Here is an 18297-nt window from a genome sequence, read left to right on the forward strand (position 1 = left end):
CTCTGCCTCCTAAGTGCTGGGATCAACAGCCACCACTGCCTGGCCCACATACTCTTTCTTTAAAGAGAAAGAAAGGTTCAGTCAGATGGGTTGAACTACTTCCCAAGATTATAATTAGGACCTATTACCCACGTTTTACCCAAATCTGGGCATCCAGGGTCAATCTCAGTTTAACCATTTAACAATTAAAAATATCATCTATAGAACAGACTTCTTTCTTCAAATTCTAATGTTATAATACATTTAAATAATAATTTTAACTTTCCTAATGACATTTTTCCCATGGAATAGGTGGTCTATTTAAATTTAGTGAAATATTTAAGATCTAATCTTTACTTTCATTTTTCAAACTCATCATTCCAAATCCGAAGTGTTTGTTAAGGGATGGAGAGCCTTAAGTGAATCCTCATACACCACAACCAGCTTCTCGAGTCCATCAGGATGTGAATTCTGACAAGCTGCTGCAGCCACCTACCCAGGATATTACTCCAGCTTCGCCTCCCATTCCAATGCAGATTGCGATCTGTCCACTGGTCAAACGCACCCACTGGAGATTGTCAACAGGCTCAGAAGGCTCGAATTGCAGCCCGAAGGTTCTCAAATATACTGTTTTCTACTGTATATTTGTCCTGCAGCCAGGGACTTCACTGTCAACACGCTGTGTGGTGCCAATGTCTGCAGTTTGCGTCATACTTGTCTGTTGATTTATTTTCCAAGGCATGGTCTTGCCGTGTAATTCAGGATGGAACACACAACCCTCTTGCTTCAGCCTCACAAGGGCTGGGTTTACAAGCATCCACCCACACCAGGCTCATGTTTCATGACTTTATATGTCTGTTAGTGCTTAAGGTCCTTTCCTCTAGCAGATAGTAATCAGAAAGAAGGTTCTTGCCAGACAGTGGTGGCACACATGTTTAATTCCAGCACTCTGGAGGCAGAGGCAGGAGGATCTCTGTGAGTTTGAGGCCAGCTGGTTTATGGAGCTAGTTCTACAGCTAGGGCTACCCAAACAAAAAATAAAAAAAAAAAGAAAGAAAGAAAAGAAAGGTTCTTTAAAGCACGCTTCTAGTTGGCTGCTCAGTTACAATGAGAAGAACACCAGGAACATGCCATAGGTCCCAAGAAGAATCCAAAAGACTTCTTCATTTTGATATTTCTAAAATGTCATGTTAGGCCAGTGAGATGGCTCAGCAGATGAAGGCACATGTCTCAGTTAGGGTTTCTATTGCTGCAATGAAACACCATGACAAAGAGCAAGTTGGGGAGGAAAGGGTTTGTTTGGTTTACACTTCTGCATTGCTGTTCATCACTGAAGGAAGTCAGGACAGGAACTCAAACAGGGCAGGAACCTGGAGGCAGGAGCTGATGCAGCGGCCGTGGAGGGGTGCTGCTGACTGGCTTGTTTCCCATGGCTTGCTCAACCTGTCTTCTTATAGAACCCAGCCCAGGGGTGGCACCACCCACAGTGGACTGGGCCCTCCCTCATGATTGCTAATGGAGAAAAGGCCTTACTGTTGGATCTGAGGGAGGTATTTCCTCACCTGAGGCCCTTTCCTCTGATGAGTCTAGCTTGTGTCAAGTAGACACACAAAAGCACCCAGGACAGCACATGCCTCCAAGCCTGACAACCTGAATTTGAACCCCCAGGATGTGCAAGGCAGAAATTGTTCTCTGACCTCCGCACACAGATTTGGCATGTATACACATGCACACACATGCAAACACACCCTAAGTAAAAATTTTAAAGAGCAGTATTCTTTAAAACAGTGGTTCTTAACCTTCCGAATGCTGCGACCCTTTAATACAGTTCCTCGTGTTGTGGTGACCCCCAATCTTAAAATTATTTCATTGCTGCTTTTTGGTTATTATTATGAATCATAATGTAAATATATGATATGCAGATGATCTTAGGCAACCTCTATGAAAGGGTCGCTAGACCCCTAAAATGGTTGCGACCCACGGGTTGAGAACCACTGCTCTAAAATCTACAAATGTGGTGTTTTAAGTAAAAGATAAATAGAAATAAAGCCAACCACAGTAACTTTAAAAATAAGCCAAGCAAAAATCACATCCCTCTACAAAGATGTGCTTCGTTATGATCCTTCAGGTCAGAGGAGGCTCAGTGGTTAGGAACACTTCCTGTCCTTTCAGGACCCCAGTCAGTTCCCAGTATCTATATTAAACAGCTCACAAAACCACCAGTAACTCCAGTTCCAGGGGACCCTATGCCTTCTCCTGGACCCCTCAGGCAACCACACACATGTGACACATACTCACATGATCCATGTACACATAAAGATAAATCTAATAAAAGATTTTTTTAAAGTTTATAGCAGTGAACCTCTTGGCTATACAGATCAGTCAAATTCTCGCCAAAATGTAACTGCTTACTAGTTCCATTGCCTGCTGAGCTAGATAGCTTAAAGTCATTTACAAATCTCAAGACAGAGGTCTGGAAATAGAGCTCAGTTGATAGAGTGTTGCCTAGTATACATCATCAGGTCCTGATCCTTCAGAGGGGTGAGGTTGGGGGATACAGAGAATCAGAGGGAAAATAGGAATGAATATAAACCACACATTAGATCAAAGTTCAACAACATTAACCAAGTTTTTTTTGTTTTGTTTTGTTTTTGTGTTTTTTTAAGACAGGGTCTATGTAGCCTTGGCTAGACTAGCCTGGAACTCACTTCTAGACCAGGCTACCCTCAAACTAACACAGATCAGCCTGCCTCTCCTCCCAAGTACTTAATGGCATGTGCCATCACACCCATCACACACTAACCATCTAAACCTTGAAAACAGCCAGAGCCTGAGAGGTGGCTCAGTGAGTGATGTGTTTGTCATGCAAACACAAGGATCTCACTTTTATCCCCAGAACCCACAGGAAAACAGGATTTGGGCACAGTAGTGCATGCCTGTGATGCACACTGAGGAGGAGGGTTGGGTGATCCCTGGCACCCGATGCCAGCCAGTCCAGTGAAATCAGCAGGCTCCAGCTCAGTGAAAGACCCCAACCCTACCTAATGCTGATCCCTGGCCTACCGCACCCCATAGTGATACACATACATGTGTGGAACACATACACACTCACACACATGTGTGGAACACACACTCACACACATACATGTGTGGAACACACACTCACACACACGTGTGGAACACACACTCACACACATACATGTGTGGAACACACTCACACATACATGTGTGGAACACACACATGTGTGGAACACACACTCACACGCATACATGTGTGGAACACACACTCACACACATACATGTGTGGAACACACACTCACACACACATGTGTGGAACACACTCACACACATACATGTGTGGAACACACACTCACACATACATGTGAGGAATACACACAAACAAATCAAACAAACCACATCCACGAAAACAAACCAATGTGAAGTCATGAAGGGGTAAGCGAGCAAGTAGATTATCCTCTGATGCTTGCTATGTTTCTAAAATTAGAAGGTTCAAACTGTGAACTCTCCACTGCACCTCTTCCCCGAGGACAAGAACCTTCATGCTGTAAGACACCATTTCCCAGGACGTGAAGCCAAAGCACGCACCTTCTGGCAGCATGTCTGGAATGTCGGCCTGGTACTTTGGTCCCACTCTGATTTCCCCTTTGTCAGCTAATAATGTTTTCACTGAAGGGTCATACACCAAGGAGTAAAAGAAGGTATCCTGAAAAAAAAAATAACAAAAACCACCTAAGTAAAGTGAATAATTTTCCGTTTTATAAAGCAATAAAATTAATATCACAGAAATGAAAATTATAACCTTAACTTTTGAATATATAAAATTTCATTTTAGTGAACAAATTAATAAATCATCAAGGAGAACATGGCAATACTGTCATCATGTACAATAGCACAAAATTACATAGAGCCAAAACAAATAACTTTAAGAATAATATAAAATTCTACAATTTGCTTTAATATAAAAGAAAGTCATTAACTACTCTAAATAGAGTTCTGAGAGGCTAGCCGAGATGGCTAGCAGGGAGGCTGAGACAGACAGATATTTTCAGACAAGTCTGAGCTACACAGAAAACCCTGTTTCAAAAACAAAATGAAGCTGGAGCTTGGTGGCCCACATCTTTAGCCCCAGCACTCACGAGACAGAGGCAGATAGACACATAGTGAGACTAAGAAACAAAACCCCACATATTGACTGAATATACAAGAGTAGAACTTACATGTAGTTTTTAAAAAATATTTGTTTATCAGTGTTTGCCTGTATGTGTATCACATGCATACCTGGAGCCACAGAGGCTGGGAAGGGTACCAGATCCCCTGGAACGGTTGTACACCACCATGCAGGTGCTGAGAATTAAGTCCAGGAATTCGCTAGAGCATTAAGTGCTCGTAACCACTGAGCCATCTCCATGCCCCTTTACATGTGGTTTGTTAATATCACTATAAAAATCCCATTTAATTATTATTATAACTGTAATGCACAGTCATGTGTATAATGGCAGACACAGCATAACTAAACACACGATTACCACCAACCTACACATTAAGCATTCCATTGATTCTTTCAAAAGCCCAGTAAGCCCAGCAAGATGGCTTAGAGGGTAAAGGTGCTTACAGCCCAAGGTTAACAACCTGAGTTTGATCCCTGGAACCCACATAAAAAGGTAAAAGGAGAGAAATATCTCCACCAAGCTGTCCTCTGACCGCCATATACATAAATGGCATCTGTGTCTGCCCCTCTCCCATGACTTATATGTACATGTGAGCAGGCACACACACATACACTAATAATAGATTAGTTTTTAAAAACAAAAGGGCTCCAGTGCCCTAGAGTTAATAAGCACAGTGGCCTGGCCGCCTGTTCTTATGAAGTCTGGAGAGCCACTAGAGAGTGAGGCATTTATTCAAAAACAGACCACGGGATGAAGGAATGAAAACCAGGGATGAAAATCCTCATTTGCATCCTGGGCTGTACGTACTTCAGTAAGCCTCTCAATGGAACTGACAAAGAGATGCCACTTTTGCCAATTCTGCCTTCAGCCAGGACAATGCAATTGCCAAAGGCACTCCAGCCGACGCCATCTTGCCAGGATAGCACAGTAACACTCAGGCACAAAGGAAAAGAGTTCAGGGTATGGCCTTCGTGTGAAGTAATGGGGAGAAAGCACAAGGCGAACGCGACTGCAAATTACCTCTTTATCAAGGTACGACAACACCGACTCTGTCTCATTCAGCAGGGCAACACTGCATTTCCCCCTGTTTAAAAGAAAAGACCACACGATGGGCATTACATTCACAGTGATTGCTACACAGGCTAGGGATATCCAGAGTCTCGGGGTTGATGGAGGTCTAGATGGCAGTGAGGGACGAACTGAAACTCTCCAGACCAGCTCTGCAGCCCTGGACTGGGGAACCTGTACAATAAAGCTTCATTTATAGGCATTTACAGAGGCCAGTCAGCTCCAGCTGTGTTACCAGACAGCAAGTCATTACAACAGACACTTTAAAGGCGCTTCCTAATCATTCAATAAAAAAGAACTCAATGAAAGCTTCAGAGTAACAGCGAGATTCTCGACCTATAAAAGCACTGAGGTATCACACACAAGAGGTCGATCCCCATACAGCCCAGCACATAAAATAATAGACTCAGGCGGTGACCTGCACGAACACTTGGAAATAATGGATTCACATAAGGATGTAACCGACTGACCTTTACTGGAATTGCTCTAAAGGTTAGTTTGAATTTCTTTTTTCTTTCTTTCTTTCTTTCTTTCTTTCTTTCTTTCTTTCTTTCTTTCTCTCTCTCTCTCTCTTTCTTTTTTCTTTCTTTCTTTCTTTCTTTCTTTCTTTCATTTTTTTCCTTTTTTTTTTTTTTTGAGGCGTTTCTCTGTGTTATCAGTCCTAACTGTCCTGGAACACTCTCTGTAGACCAGGCTGGCCTCAAACTCAGGGATTCCCCCTGTCTCTGCCTCCCAAGTGCTGGGATTAAAGATATGCACCACCACTACCCAGAAACAACTTAAAATTTTTAAGAGAACATTTTCTAAGATCCTGGAGGAGAGGGCCTTTTTTTCCTTTTTTTTTTTTTTTTTGTTTTTCAAAAGTTCCCTAAAATTTGCTTGTTTGAACCAGGAACAGTAGCTCACACTTGTAATCCTAGCACTCTTAAGGCCTGAGCTTCGTAGTGGATTCCAGACCTCTCTGGGCGTGTTGGTTTGAAAAGGAAATGTCCCCCACGGGCTTGGACATCTGGATAGTGGGATCTCAGCTGGTGGCGCTGTTTGGGGAGGCTTGGATAGACAGCCTCGCTGTTGGGAACTCATCACTGGGGGCAGGCTTTCAGATCACATAGCTCCTATCCACTTCAGTTCCTTCTCCCTGTTGCCCATTTGCAATTGTGGATGAGAACTCTCAGCTTCCCACCCCTGCTACCATACTTGATGCTGGCTGCCCTGCCTCCCTGATGAGGTGGATCCCATCCCTCTGGAACCATAGCTTACATAAATTCTTTCTTCTGTTAGCTGCCTGGGATGTGGTGCTTTATCACAGCAACAATGCACCAGGCCATTGTGTGAAACCCTGCCCCAGAAACAAAGGAAGAGAACAGAAAAGAATAGCAAGAATGGCATGTAGAAGCCACCTGTAGAGGAATTGAAAGTGAGTACCGAATGGGAATTAAGTACATGACTGTCTTGGAGGTAGGGTGTGTGTGTGTGTGTGTGTGTGTGTGTGTGTGTGTGTGTGTGATTTAAAAAAAAATTAAGGTAAAGCTAAAAGAAGGATCCTAAGCAGGTAAACTGTACAGGTGTGTGTAGATACTATAAATCACATATCAGACAGAAAGACAGACAGACAGGACAGATACACACACAAAGCTGCAAATTCTATATCAGGTTTCTTGGACTTGGCACCTTGACTGACATTTGGGAATAGGTGAGTCTTTGTTGCTGGGCTAGGAGCAACTGAAACCTTTAGCCCTGGATGACAGCAGTACCCAATTATGACAAACAAAACTATCAAAGAATATTAATGTTCTGTGTAGGGCTAGCCTTCATTGAGAGGCGCCATTTTACAAGTGGGGGAGTAATAAATCATGGTTTTAGTAACTGGATCTTGAAACCAAACATTTTGGAGTGCTTATATAAGTACAGAATGTGATTTTGGCTGGGCAGTGGTGGCGCACTCAGTGGTAGAGGCAGGCGGACCTTTGTGAGTTCAAGACCAGCCTGGTCTACAGAGTGAGTTCCAGGACAGCCAGGGCTATGCAGAGAAGAATATGATTTTGAAGGTTTTTAGATTATAAAAAATGGGGCAAAGAAGAGACATAGTCTGGACACTTCTATACATTTCTAATCACGTACTTATTTTCTGTTGTGACACTTTAACAAATGTGAACAAGCAAAAATTAAAAAAAGGTGATTTGGGAATCTGCAGATACAGCCCAGCTGAAAGAGTCCTTGCCTTTCATGAGCACTGTGTTTGGTCTCCAGCACTTCAGAAACCAGGAGAGGTAGTGCCTGCCTGCAGTCCCATCACCTGGGAGGTAAAAGCAGGATGACTGAAAGTTCATAGTCCTCCTTGGCTACCTAAGAAGTTCAAGGCTACTCTGGGTAAGAACAACAACAACAGGAAGACACCTCAACACCCACTTGAGTAAGTGAATTCAAGAATTAAAAAGTCAAAAAAGAAGGGTGAAGTCTGAATTTAATGTCAATGGACTTAGTAAATAAGCCGTGTTTTGGGAAGTTCACTGTGGCGGTGGCATGTGAAGAACACAGACTTGGTGACAAGTATGGAAAGAAACTGCCAAAGAAGACTCAGAAGGAAAGCCCTCATCTTGGCCCGCCTCCCTTTCCTCAGAGGAACTGGAAGTTCCAAAGTAAGGATGTGAAGACAGTACTCTCAGGACAGATGACAGACACATCATGGGAACAGCAGGGAAACCCAGACAGCAGCACACACAGCACGTCAGGACAGGGGACATTGCACAGAGCAGACTGTGCTGCACCCAGACACAGATGGACAACGCAATCATCAGTACTTCGGGGCTGTGCACATCAGCCTTCCTCACGGCTGTGCCCTTGACTGGAAGAGCCATAGCTGGTGGAGGACTATAAGGAAGCTGCATCTTCCAGACACGGTAGGACTGCTGTATACACCAACTCTCAGAGACTGACAAGACCTGCACAGGTTCAAACCAGACACAGTCCCAGCACTGAGAAAGGGGAGTAGACAAGGGGTCCTGCCCTTGGCCAACTTTACACTTGCTGCCTGCTGGGAAAGAGAAAATCCAGTAACCGTTTTCTCCAATAGAATGTTGCTCAGTTTATCAACCACAATCCAGAGCAGACCCCATTCCCAGGAGGAGTTGGCCAACACAAAACAGACTCCATGGTTTTTTATGTTTTGTTTGGTTTTTGCGTTGTTTTGTCTGGCTGTTTATTTTTGGACTTTTTTTTGTGAACTTTTTTTGTTTCATTGTTTTTTTTTTAAGTTTGTTCTTAATTTTGTGGTTTTTGTTGTTGTTCTTCCTGTTTATTTTTGAGAGAGAGAGAGAGAGAGAGACAGACAGACAGAGAGAGAGGGAGGGAAGGAGGGAGGGAGGGAGGGAGGGAGGGAAGGAGGGAGGGAGGGAGGGAGGGAGAAAACATAAAATTGGGTGTGTAGGGAGATGGGGAGGATCTGGGAGGAATTGGGAAAGAATATGATCAGAATATGTATGATCCAAATATGTTATATGAAAAGATTTTAAAAATTCTCTTTGAAAAGCATTCTAGGGACTGGGGATAAACCTGTACTAGAACACTCGCTTAGTATGCAGGAGGCCTTGCAAGGCATGGGGAAGGGAAGTCTGGAGTGGGAACTTCAATATGTAAGCTATGGCAGGGCTTCCTCTCTCACTGGATTTCCTTCAAGTCCTCATTCTATGACAATGCTAAGAGCAGAACTAAGTGTACTAAGTAACTCATCATGCTAAAATTATTTTTATAGGAAAATACCATTGTTTAACTTAAACTTCATCTGAGTTTGAATAAGATGAGCCAGCGTTCATTTTAATTTTCTAATCATAAAAGTAATTGAGTTTTGTTGAAATGCCAACATAATCAAATACTTAACAAAAGGAAGGTTTTCTTCATAGAACTTTCCCAATCACTTTACAAAGAAAGAAGTGTATAGTTTTAGATCACCACGTTCATACTGCTGTCTACCAATGGTTCTAGACAGCAGTGACGGCAAACAGCACGTGGTGGCTAAAATGGGCATGGCCCCACAGGCTCATATACTCGAATCTCAGACATCAAGGAGTGGCACTGGTTGAGAAGGATTAGGAGGTGTGGCCTTGTAGGAAGAAGTGTGTCACTGAGAGTGGACTTTGAGATGTCAAAGGCCTAAGCCAGGACCAGGGTCTCATCTCTGTCTCTCTGTTAATGCTTCCTCCCCACCATCCTCTCTCTCTTTCTCTCTTTGCCTAAGGATCAGGAAAAAGCTCTTAGCTACCTTTACAACACCAAACTACTGCCACCATGGATGATAACAGACTAAACCTTTGAAACTATAATAAGCAAGTCACCACTTAAATGCTTTCTTTTGTAAGAGTTACCAGCTGAGCGGTGGTGGCGCACGCCTTTAATCCCAGCACTCGGGAGGCAGAGGCAGGTGGATCTCTGTGAGTTCGAGGCCAGCCTGGTCTACAAGTGCTAGTCCCAAGACAGGCTCCAAAGCCACAGAGAAACGCTGTCTCGAAAAACAAAAACAAACAAACAGAAAAAAAAAAAAAGAGTTGCCTTGGTCATGGTGTCTCCTCACAGCTAAAGAATAGTGACTAAGACATAACTTAGTACCAGGGACTGGGGCCTTGCTGTGACAAGCCTAACCATGCTGTTTGTTGGAAGGCTTTGGGACTCTGGACTAGAAAAGAGATCGAATGCTTTAAGTGAGGCTTAGTGGGTCATCCCACTATGAAAGATAGTGCTGAGGGCAACTTGAACTGTGGGGGCCCAGATCAAGAAGTTTCAGAAGGGAAGAATATTGCAAGTGACCAAGAGATCATTTTTGTGATATTTTGGCAGAGTGTGGTTGCTTTTTAACCTTGTCCTAAAAATCTGTCTGAGGCTAAATAGAAGAATTTTGGATTAATGGCATTGGCAGAGAAGAGTTCAGGACCGCCTAGCATTGACTGTAGTATGTGGTCACTAGTGGTCCCTCTTATGCAGATCTCCAACAAAAAGGAACAGGTGGGGCAAGAATAAATACAAAATATACAATTTGAGAGGAGCACCAGGAAATATAAAGGAGCCAAGATCGCTGAAGGGAATGAAAAGTTCAGAGAAAAGCCTGAGGCTAAATGGAATAAAGGGAGTGGTGACCTCAGGGCAAGACCCCATCCAACTAAGCTTCAAATTTATAAAAAGGAACTAAAGGAAAGCCTAAAAAGTGAAGGAAACTATCAGCATCAGAAAGCTGGTGTGAGTGTAACTGAACAGCAGGATCAAGTTCAAACCCCATCAAGCAGCAGAGCTTGGCAGCTTTGGCCCCAAGGTTCTGGCTTTAGCGTCAAGCACACAGGAAAGGGTATGAAATCGCTCTGTGGCTAAGCCTCTGAAGCTAGACATGTGCTAGGGGTGACCCTGCATGGAAGCCCAGAGAGTTCATTCATGAAGCTGTGAAGGTGAAGCCTGGATATCAGTGGACACCAAGATGTTGGAAGTGCCAGAGTCGTGGGACATCAGCCAAGAAAAGGGGAGACTGGGTGTGGAGCCAGCCCACCCGAGACAAGAGTGTTGCGGTCAGCGGGATGTAAAGGTCTGAAGAGTGCACTGACATTAGACTTAGAGACGCAGAACTTGGAGTTGCTCTGCTGGGTTTTGGATGAGCTTTGGCCCAGCATTTCCTCACTATGCTCCCTCTCCTCCCTTTTGTAATGGTAATTCATATTCTGTGCTATTGAATATTGGAAGTATGTGATCTGATTTTTTTTTACTTTATCGGAGGTTGCAGTTAAGAGATTGCCATACTTTGTGGGAGCCTAGGCAGTTTGGATGCTCACCTTACGAGACCTGGATGGAGGTGGGTGGTCCTTGGACTTCCCACAGGGCAGAGAACCCTGATTGCTCTTTGGGCTGACGAGGGAGGGGGACTTGATTGGGGGAGGGGGAGGGAAAGGGGAGGCGGAGGTGGGGAAGAGACAGAAATCTTTAATAAATTAAAAAAAATAGACTTAATATTAAAAAATATTAGGGAATTATATTGGTGATTGACGTGTCTCTGAACTAGATGAAAGAGAACATAAAACCAAGACTTGGCCAACAGAAATGAAGCCATTCTGCTCCAATTTTGCACATTAAGCGAAACCTCTTGGGCCCAGAGAACAGGGTGTATTGTAGCCTTACCATCCACCGCATTTGAGAGTTCAGGACATCCGTGTTCAGTGTGAATTTCAGAAGAATAATGAATAACCTGCTGTATGTACTCCATGTAGTATTTGAAATATAGTTGTGTTAAAATAAAAAAAAAAAAAAAGAGATTGCCATAGTCTTAGAAGAGACTTTGAACTTTGGACTTTTAAACAGTGTTGAGACTGTGATAGACTATGGGGACCTTTGAAGTTGGGCTGATTGTATTTTTGCTTTATGATACTGTTACAAGCTTGTGGGGGCCAGGGGGGAGAATGTGGTAGTTTGAAAATGGTGGTCCCCATAAGTTCATCCATTTGAATGCTTAGTCATCGGGGAATGGTACCATCTGAGAAAGATCGGTAGGCACAGCATATATTTCAAGAGAAAACTTGCCTACCTGAGAGATATATCCTTCCCTACCCTCTTCCAGCCACATCATATATCTAATCACCAATACAGAAATATTAGATAAAGAGAAACATTGCAAAAAGTATTCACCACAGGGAAGCAGCAAAACAGACACAAGTTTCTTCACCCTGCTCCCCAACACCAAGGAAACAGAGAAAGAAAGGAGAAATACTCTTTCCCCCATGACCACCAATGGCCTTAGCAATACCACCCCATCTTATGGCCATGCCACTTGTACCAGAAATCAAACTGCAATGTATATATGAGTTTCTTCCAGTTCTTTCATTTTGTTTTGTCTCTTAAATAGGTCTTACTGCATAAGGCTCACCTCAAACTTGCAATCTTTGCCTCACCCCCAAATGCTATCCAAGTGCTGGAATTATAGACGACATCAGCCCCTGACTCTGCTATTTTATTTTGTTTTGTTGATCTATTTTTTCAATCTACTTACTATGACCCTGTTTTGCTTGTTTTCTGTTGTTGTGATAAACATCACAACCAAAAAACAAGAGGAAAGGGTTTAATTCATCTTGTAATTCATAGTCCATCATAGAGGGAACCTTGAACTCCAGGCAGGAACCTGGAGGCAAAAATGGAAGCAGAGACAACAGGAGAGCACTGCCTACTTGGCTGGCTCAGCTACACCATCCGGGAGCATCTGCCCAGGAATGGTACCACCCACAGTAGGCTAGACCCTCCCACATCCATCATGAATCAAGAAAAAGCCTATTGATATGCTCACAGGCCAGTATGACAGAGGCAATTCTTGATTGAATTTTCCTCTTCCCAGGTAAGTCTAGTTTGTGTCAAACTCACAAAAGCTGACTAGCAGAGACTCCCTTATCTTAATTATTATGATTTGTACAATTGTCTTAATATCTAATATAAGCAACACACATTCTATTGTTTCATTATTTTCCAAGAGCAACTAATGGCTCTCGGACTTTTTGACCTTACATTTCAATTTACAGCTCTAAAAATTATTGACAATGCAAAGACCTCTGCTTACGTGAGTTATATCTGTCAAAAACTTACCACGTTAGAAACTAAAACTTAGAAAAATATGAGTATATTTTTCAAATTAATGAAAAGTATTATTTTTCAAGGTGGGGTGGCACACATCAATTCCAGCACCCAGGAATCTGAGGGAGAAGAATTACTTGAGTCTGAGGTCAGTCTAGGCTACAAAATGAGTACTGTGCCAGGCAGGGCTAAATGCCATCCATACATAGACAACAGTCCCCCAAAGAAAAATAATATTGTTTGATATTTTTGCAAGTATATTCAATTTCTAACTTAAGAGACAAATATTTGGGGGCTGGAGAGATGGCTCAGAGGTTAAGAGCACTGGCTGCTCTTCCAGAGGTCCTGAGTTCAAGTCCCAGCAACCACATGGTGGCTCACAACCATCTGTACTGAGATCTGGCCTCCTCTGGCGTGCAGGCATACATCGAGGCAGAATGTTGTATACATAATAAATAAATAAATAAATAAATAAATAAATAAATAAATAAATAAATCTTTTTTTAAAAAAAGAGACAAATAATCTCTCTCCTTCAGTGAAATATAACTGATATATAAAACCATACATTATTGTATGTGATGGTTTGTTATGCACATTGGCAAACAACTGACAACTAGAGATTTGTGTAACAGGTACTCTTCATTTTCAAGTCAGTCAAATGCATCTAAACAGCTAGGTTTCATCTTCCAATGGTAATGTACCATGAAACTGCCGGTTTCGTTCATAATTCAAACAATCCTATGACTATTTCTCTCAAGAAAACATCACACTTCAATAAGCAAAAGTAAATTTATCTGTACTCCCTGTTTCATTATAAAACACTTAGAAAAGAAAAGAAAAGAGAGCATGGCATGGAGACACACACGCACGCGGGAGGCAGAGGCAGGCGCATCTCTGTGAGTTCAAGACCAGCCTGGTCTACAGAGCTAGTTCCAGGACAGTCAGAGCTACAAAGGGAGACTCTGTCTCAACAAACAAAAACAAAGAGAAAAAAAGGGGGAGGGCATGGTAGCTAAGACTTGTAATCCCAGCGGTTGGGAAGTGGAGACAGGCAGATCTTCAGGCCTCACAGCAGGCAGCCTAGCCTCATCAATAAGCGTGAGGCCCCAGTGAGAGTCCCTGCCTCAGAAAACATGGGCTAGCCTATAGAGAGGGTCACTGGCTAAGAGCAGCTGACCTCCATTCTCAGCAGCCACGGGGCTTCATGGCTGCCTCTGACTCCAGCCAGAGAAGGAGGGTTTGAACCACTCTTTTAGTCTCTGCCATCACCCCACACATGCCACATACAGCCACCCCAATGTACACACGAAATAGTAAACAAGTAAATCTCTGCCATCATTCCACACATGCCAAAATGCACACACAAAATAGTAAAGAAGTAAACAAATATTTTTCAAAAGGTAGACAACACCTGAAGAACAATGTCCACAGTTGACCTCTGGAATCCACATGAACACGCATATATGTACGTACAGAATATATGTGAAATATGATACATAATTTATGATATCATAATATATAATGCATGTTTATTTATGAAAGCCAGGCTCGATGTTCTAAATCCCAGCACTCGGGGGGCATGAGCAATGGTGGAGCAACTCACAGCCCTGCAGGTGGGCCATGCTGCTCAGAGACCCTATCTGCTCCCTGCTTAACTTGGATTGCCCTGCTCTGGCACATAGTTGAGGTCAGTCTGGACTACACAGTACTTCTAGGGTGGCCTAAGCTATGCAAGGCTGTCTGTAAGAAGAAAGTTAGACACATCCTGACACCAGTGTCCTCACCCTCACAAACACAAAGGCTTCAGTAAGCCCGCCCAAAGAGACCTCTCACTGGACTGACACGTTTTCATTTCTCCCATCATGGTTGCTGAAAGATGCTCAAGGTGATTTTGCTTGACTGCAGTCTCTAGAGGCACACCCCCCCCCCGCCCCCGCATCCAGTCCTCTGCCTTGTGGGCCATGTAGAAGCTTGGCATTGACTCCAAGCAAGTTGATTCCCACCCCAACGTCCTGAGCAGCCTGTCTATCACACACCCAATCTTTAATTCCAGTTCTAGTGAGATTTAAATAAAATTCAATTCCAATTGCTCTCAATCTCAAATTCTATGTAAGGTCAATTGTAAATGAAAAGAGATTATCTTTTATGAATTTATTTATTTATCTTAATAAACTTTTATTTCCAAGAATAAAACTAAGGCTGGGCATTGGTGGTGCATGCCTTTAATCCCAGGACCTGGGAGACAAAAGCAGGTGAATCTCTGTAAATTTGAGGCCAGCCTGGTTCCAGGCCACCCAGGGCTGTTACACAGAGAAACCCTGTCTCAAATAAAATAAAATAAAATAAAATAAAATAAAATAAAATAAAATAAAATAAAATAAATAAAAATTAAAGCAGGCTCTGTGGAAGTTTCTAATTCTGAAGGGCCTTGTGTACAGCTCTCCAAAGGGGAAGAAAGATACCAAGACGCTGACCTCTGAGATCTTGCAGCCTAAGTCGGAGTCTAAACAGAACTATTTAGGCAAATTTTACATAAGGTGCAAGATTTTAACAGTTGTTCAAGAGACTCTCAGAACTGAATTAAGACAGACAACCCTCATTTGGAGCCGCCACATGGCAGCCTTAGACAAAGACGCATTCTACAGATGGTGGTTTAGCCATTCTTCTGCATGGCGACAGTGACGGGGATGGAGTCGTCTGGATTCTGGTGTACTAACCTGACAACTGTTCCAAAGAGTCTCAGGCTACCTGTGAAGCACAGACTGAACACCTGGGCCTTCAAAACTTATTCTACTACTACCGTCACCAAATTTAGGTTTGAAATAGCTTCTCTGGCCCCTTTAAGAAAGCAATATGGCTCAGAAGCTAAAGGCATTTGCCACTAGCTAAAGGGAACAGCCTGAGCTTGATCCCAGCCTGAGTTCGATGCGCAGGACCTATATGGAAAAATAAGCGACCAACTTTCACAAGTCACCTCCATACATATACTGTAGCATGCACATGCCCACAGGCTCAGACACACAATCAATAAATAAATGTATAGTATAGTTTTAATAATAATAGTTATAATAAATGTATAGTATAGTTTTAATAATAATAGTTATAGCAAGCAGGTGGTAGTCACAACAGTAATCCCAGTACTAGGGAAGCCTAGATCAGGACTGACAGGATACAGAGTAAAACTTTCTTGAAGCAAACAAAGTTCAATAATTATTTTTTAAAATAATAAAAATAAAAAGCACAGTTGGACTGAAGATACAGAGGACCCTGGATCCAACCCCAGAACTGGGGGTGGGGAGATGAGGGGATGACACCACCAACAACAATGAGTACGACGCCCAGCACAGCCAGAGCTAAACATGAGGAAGACAGGTCCCTAAACTAGGACAAAGTCCACTAGCACGGATATATAGATGTCTCCATGACTGTTCATGCTTTGCAACAAGAGATGCCTGGAGAACAAATATTCAGATCCAAAACCTGTTACTAGAGGACACACTGGGACCAACAACACCAGCACCTAAGGCAAGTTTTTTAAGGCACACTGAAGCCTAATTTTAAAGACTGTGGTGTAGAGATGGAAAGAATTAGCTCTTTTTAATTATGACTAGCTGTGCACAGGCTGGGAAGAGATGGCATCGTTACATGTACCAGTGCTGTAATTAACAGCTGTTGAAAGGCTCGGCTTCGTGCATCTGAGATGTGGGGACGCTCAGGCCAGACACAACCATAAACCAGGGGAAGAGGGCTATTGCCTGGTTTCTACATGCAGCTAGCATTGTAACATTATCTTTTGGAATAATAATCCAACTTACACGCTTAAATAGCTTTAATTTTAGATCTACCCAACTGACTTGAATCTATAGAAGAATTCTGTGAGGCTGACATTCAGAAAGCCTACCTACTCAACAGGTGACTTCAGAGCTCTCATTGTGCCTGATGTTTTTCTGGCGCTAGCTGTGCATGAGTCATTAGTGAAGCTGAATATCTGCAGTTCGGAGTCAGACAATATCTAAACGTGCAATTTATGAAGTGGGAGATTTAGGCAAGAACGTAATTGTTTTGTGCTTTTGGCCCCCTCATCTGTAAACAGGGATAATAACAGATTTACTTAGAGAGTCACTGTGAGGATTAAATACTTGAAAAGCAGCCCTACCATAAAAAGCCCAATAGCTGTTAGAACACGAAGCACATATAAACCCAAGCCATTTGTAAAACTGATTACAGGAGCCCCGGTGCCACAGAGCAGAAAGAGGGCTACACTTAAAAATGAGGCAAGTAGCAATGGGCACATCACCCCCTCTGTGTTGCCTTCCTCAAACTTAGAACATTTCTGTCTTTTAGAGACGAATGAAGGACTGCTCATCAATCACAGGATGGTCACTGAAAGAGCATGCAGTATTTGCTACATGTATGAAAACCTTCAAATGCACACATAAAATGGCTTAATGTAGCAAGATAAACAATACCGTTGGCATGACAATAAATCGTTGTGCTTTATGTGCACCATAAAATCTTTTATTAAAGTCCCAAGCCACAGCAGATGAGTGAAGGGTACTGCCTCTGCCCTGCTCCTGCACCCCTGAAAATGCACTGGATGGATGCTCACTGCTCATGCTCCATGCCAGTCTGCTCAGAACAAGCCCAGGTCTTTCTCATTTCTGCTGGAGTGAGAGGGAACAAAGTGTTGCTTCTGAGCCACACACGGAGGCTTACAGCAAGTGAGCACTGAAGTTCACCTGCTCGGAGGGCTCGAGAGCACCGCAGTCAGGCTTCCCCCACGTTCCATTCAGGAGGGAGGAAATTCTGGGCACTTGGTGGTGTCTCTGAGAACAAAACGTCAGTATTCACCAAATTGCCCCTATAGCTGCCAAAGAACAATGGGGCTTCAGCAATTTTCTCCTTTTAAAGCAGAGGCAGATAGGGCAGGACTTCAACACTGGAAAATGTCAAGACCACTTTCCCTAGCCCTTGTTCTAAATCAGCATGTGGGCTGCACAGCCAGGCTCTGTGTCTTGCTAGAGACTGCTTCAACTGCCTTCAAGCATTTGCAAATGGGAGCCATAGAGGAGAAAGCGCAACTTCGCTCTCCTTTCTCTCAACCCAGAAAACACACAGGAAAAAGGCATAAATGTCTCTTCGACATAATTCAAAGCATCGTCACTAGGTAAAGCCCTTGCATAAGTGTCTTGATAATTATATTAAAATACACTCTCTCAGGCCTTATGGAAGATGAAAAACACCATTTTTCCATTCCAAGCAATCTGTTAAAGAAAACCAACATTACTTGTAAACAGATTCCAAGCTATCAGAAGGGTAAATTAAAAATACACTCTGTGTTTTGGATATATTCTTTAAACCATTTGTCAGATCTAACAAGAATCTATGACCACAACTTCTTGAGCTCAAATGCATCTTTATATCCTAGCTTCTTCCAGCTAAATAATCACAGCCTATGACTTTTTAGTTATG

The 18297-nt window shown here is 42.9% G+C and overlaps 1 protein-coding gene across 7 annotated transcripts in view; it reads right to left on the reverse strand.

Annotated features, from left to right (window-relative positions):
• Positions 1-18297, reverse strand: part of Mta3 (metastasis associated 1 family member 3) — a 122561-nt gene that overhangs the window by 74299 nt on the left and 29965 nt on the right. For all 7 annotated transcript variants that reach the window (XM_050146210.1, XM_050146214.1, XM_050146209.1 and 4 more), the window contains exons 5-6: positions 5190-5253; positions 3586-3703 (exon numbers count right to left, since the gene is read on the reverse strand). In XM_050146210.1, coding sequence (XP_050002167.1) covers positions 3586-3703; positions 5190-5253 — 182 coding nt within the window. The remainder of the gene's footprint in view (positions 1-3585; positions 3704-5189; positions 5254-18297) is intronic.

Source organism: Alexandromys fortis, unplaced genomic scaffold, assembly GCF_014885135.2.
Source record: "Alexandromys fortis isolate MF-2015 unplaced genomic scaffold, M_Fortis_MF-2015_v1.1 scaffold_42, whole genome shotgun sequence".
NCBI lineage: Eukaryota > Metazoa > Chordata > Mammalia > Rodentia > Cricetidae > Alexandromys > Alexandromys fortis.